At 35.5% G+C, this 2,726-nt stretch overlaps 1 protein-coding gene across 1 annotated transcript in view; it reads right to left on the reverse strand.

Annotated features, from left to right (window-relative positions):
- Positions 1-364: 364 nt before the first annotated feature.
- The window catches only part of LOC107301217 (dystonin), a gene marked incomplete at its 5' end in the record, with an annotated part of 7,801 nt that continues 5,439 nt past the window's right edge, over positions 365-2,726 (reverse strand). Inside the window, 2 exons of the mRNA XM_015830472.1 lie at positions 365-618; positions 2,114-2,297. Coding sequence (XP_015685958.1) covers positions 383-618; positions 2,114-2,297 — 420 coding nt within the window. The remainder of the gene's footprint in view (positions 619-2,113; positions 2,298-2,726) is intronic.

Consider the following 2,726-nt stretch of genomic DNA (forward strand, 5'->3'; position numbering starts at 1 on the left):
ATAATGTTGTCTCAATTTTGGCACCATAATTTGTATTTGTGTTTGTGTCTGAATGATCTTCATCTGACCAGGTCAAATGAAACTATCAGAGGATTCAGAAAGCAAGAAGGCCCAATTTCTTTTCTTTACTTTACGAGTAATGATAGGGTTGGGAGGAAATAGTAACAATCTGGATTGGAACTGTGCCTGATTAGGAAGGGAAAGCTCTAATAGGATCACTAAATACTTCCTTGGAGTATTGTATCTCATATGAATTTTGACGGTGCAGAGATGAATTCTATTTATTCTTCCAGAAGACTTTGATTCCAATCTGTAACAATTTGCCCTTATTCTGAGTATTTAAAACAAAAACCCTCAACAGATGTAGTTTTATCCAATTAATTTAATGCAATAAAAGTTGTTCGAACTTGATTACAATGTTCAAAAAGGTAGTTTTCATCAGCAAATTGAGAAGAGTTACCTCTTGTTCAGAGATACGGAACACACTTTCAGGTAGGTCATCCCTCTCCAGAGGAGTTCGAATTTGTCTAATCAAACGATCTTCACAATTCTCCAATCGAAGTCTGATGTTTCGAACTTCTGAGATGTATAAATTATAAACAGATTCTTCATGCTCCTCTGTTGAAACCAATGCAAACGTAAGTTAAGCCAACCGATCTTATTTTTCATCTGCTACCCCATGATATTCTACAATTAAAGTTTCAAAGTTTAGAAATATAACTCTCCTTGAAATCCAAAATAACGTGCAACCAACTGTTCTGGATAGTGATAATGAGAAATACTGGATGTGATAATAATGTGATGTGGGGGGGGGGGGAAAGGAACGGTGTTATGTATTTCTTGTTTCTAACCTTTTCTACCATCTTTAAAATATCTTTTCTATTTGGGAAAAAAAAGTCATCTTGAATTTCAGGCACCGCAAATTTCCCGTAAATTTTAACATTACAAAAACAGTTTGCATAAGAATTAATCTTTATGTGTAAATAATGTAACTTCTCTTAAATGTTCTTATTCTTAGATTTTTTTTATGAATCCAAGCAATTTCTACAAAAAGTGATTATCCTATTAAACATAGGTGCTATAATTCCATTTGCATTGGTACTGCTTAATTGGATTGCCTACGCACGGTTCTTCTTGAGATGATTCTACTGTAGGATCATATTAAGGCTACAGTAATGAATCCCTTATCTCTTATTTCAACCCAGCATATCATTATTCTATAGAATGACCTAAGTTCATTTTAATTAGCTGTAATCTGCTCCTCTGTGCTTTTCTGTATCATTAGAATGTGAATAAATAATTACAATATATACACCCAGCTTTTTAGAATTATATAGGTATTTGAAGCTTAAGAGTATTGAACATTTTAAGAATGGACACGTTTATACATGTAAGAATGAATGTTCAAAAAGTTTGATAGAAGACTATAGAGTTATGTTATGCAAATGCAGATATTTTTTAAAGAGAACAGTAGATATGCTCTTCCTAGTAATTTATATTGGCAGTCTAACAATACAGAATATACATTCTTCATCAGCACTAAGCAAAATTTATTTCCACATCAGCCTGCTAAAGTAATAATCTGTTCTCCAAAAATATCTACATATTCCAGCATTCATTTTAGAGCCTCAAATGAAATCAGAATGCATGCTATTCAAATGAGAGCACTTATGCAAAACTGTCAGATGTTTCTTCCACAACCACATGTAGAAAGTGGACTACCAGCAACCATAATGAAAAGGAGGCAAACTGTAAGCCATTGGTAGGGGTCACTTTCTTCTTTTTCAAGTATGATTTTATTTTCCTCATCTTAGAAGAAGCTTCCTGCTTCTACACACATATATCAGATGTGCAACCTATATTACTAGCTAGCTAACTCATGTGAATAATTGATCACATGACAAGGAAACCTGGAAAGAAAGGATACAGAAGACTGTGGCCCCTCTTTTCTGTTACTGACAACCAAAAACCTTCAACTTTGCACTAGTGTTGCTATGATCCAATTAAAATACTGTAGTTGACGCGTACAAAGCTGAAAATACTGCATCTACAACAATATATCACATCAAGGAATTTATAAGAGTATCCTTTCTGAGATGATTAATATACTTGCCTCTCTCAGCAGACTTAAGGAGCTCTTGGTAGTACTGCTTGCATACATTCACTTCCCTTTCCAACTGGGCAATGTCAGCAACAGAGAAGATTTTGGACTCCTGGCTGTCTTCCAAGAAGTCATCAAAGCGAGACTGCAAGTTGCTTAAAACCTGCTGATGTTCACCTGGCAAGAGTGTTTTGATCTAGAAAATGTTTTAAAATTGGAATAAAATTTAAAATCTTTCCATCAATCGGTAACATTCCTTCCCTTTCCATGATATAAATATAGAGCACAGACTGCCTTAAAGCTCTTATTCATAAAGCCCTTAAACCATCAGTTACTGAAATTTTGACTCAATAAACCAGGAAATGTCAAGCGTCAGGGAAGTCAGAAGATCAAGGCAGTTCAAATGGGTATAAAGATTTAATGCAGGCTAAGCTCTCTGCAAAAATCTGAACTACTAACAGCCAAGGGAAATTAGCGGGAGATAAGAATCGATGGAAGTCAAGGTGGGCTGGACTTGATCTCTTGTGGGCATGAAGGGACTCAAGACTGATGATGCGCTTGATCCCTCCCTCAGGCTCAGCTTGGTCATCTCCTATAGAAAGGTGCCTCTCAGGAATACAATGCC

The sequence above is a fragment of the Protobothrops mucrosquamatus genome, unplaced genomic scaffold (genome assembly GCF_001527695.2).
Source record: "Protobothrops mucrosquamatus isolate PMUCROS unplaced genomic scaffold, P.Mucros_1.0 scaffold10752, whole genome shotgun sequence".
NCBI classification, from domain to species: domain Eukaryota; kingdom Metazoa; phylum Chordata; class Lepidosauria; order Squamata; family Viperidae; genus Protobothrops; species Protobothrops mucrosquamatus.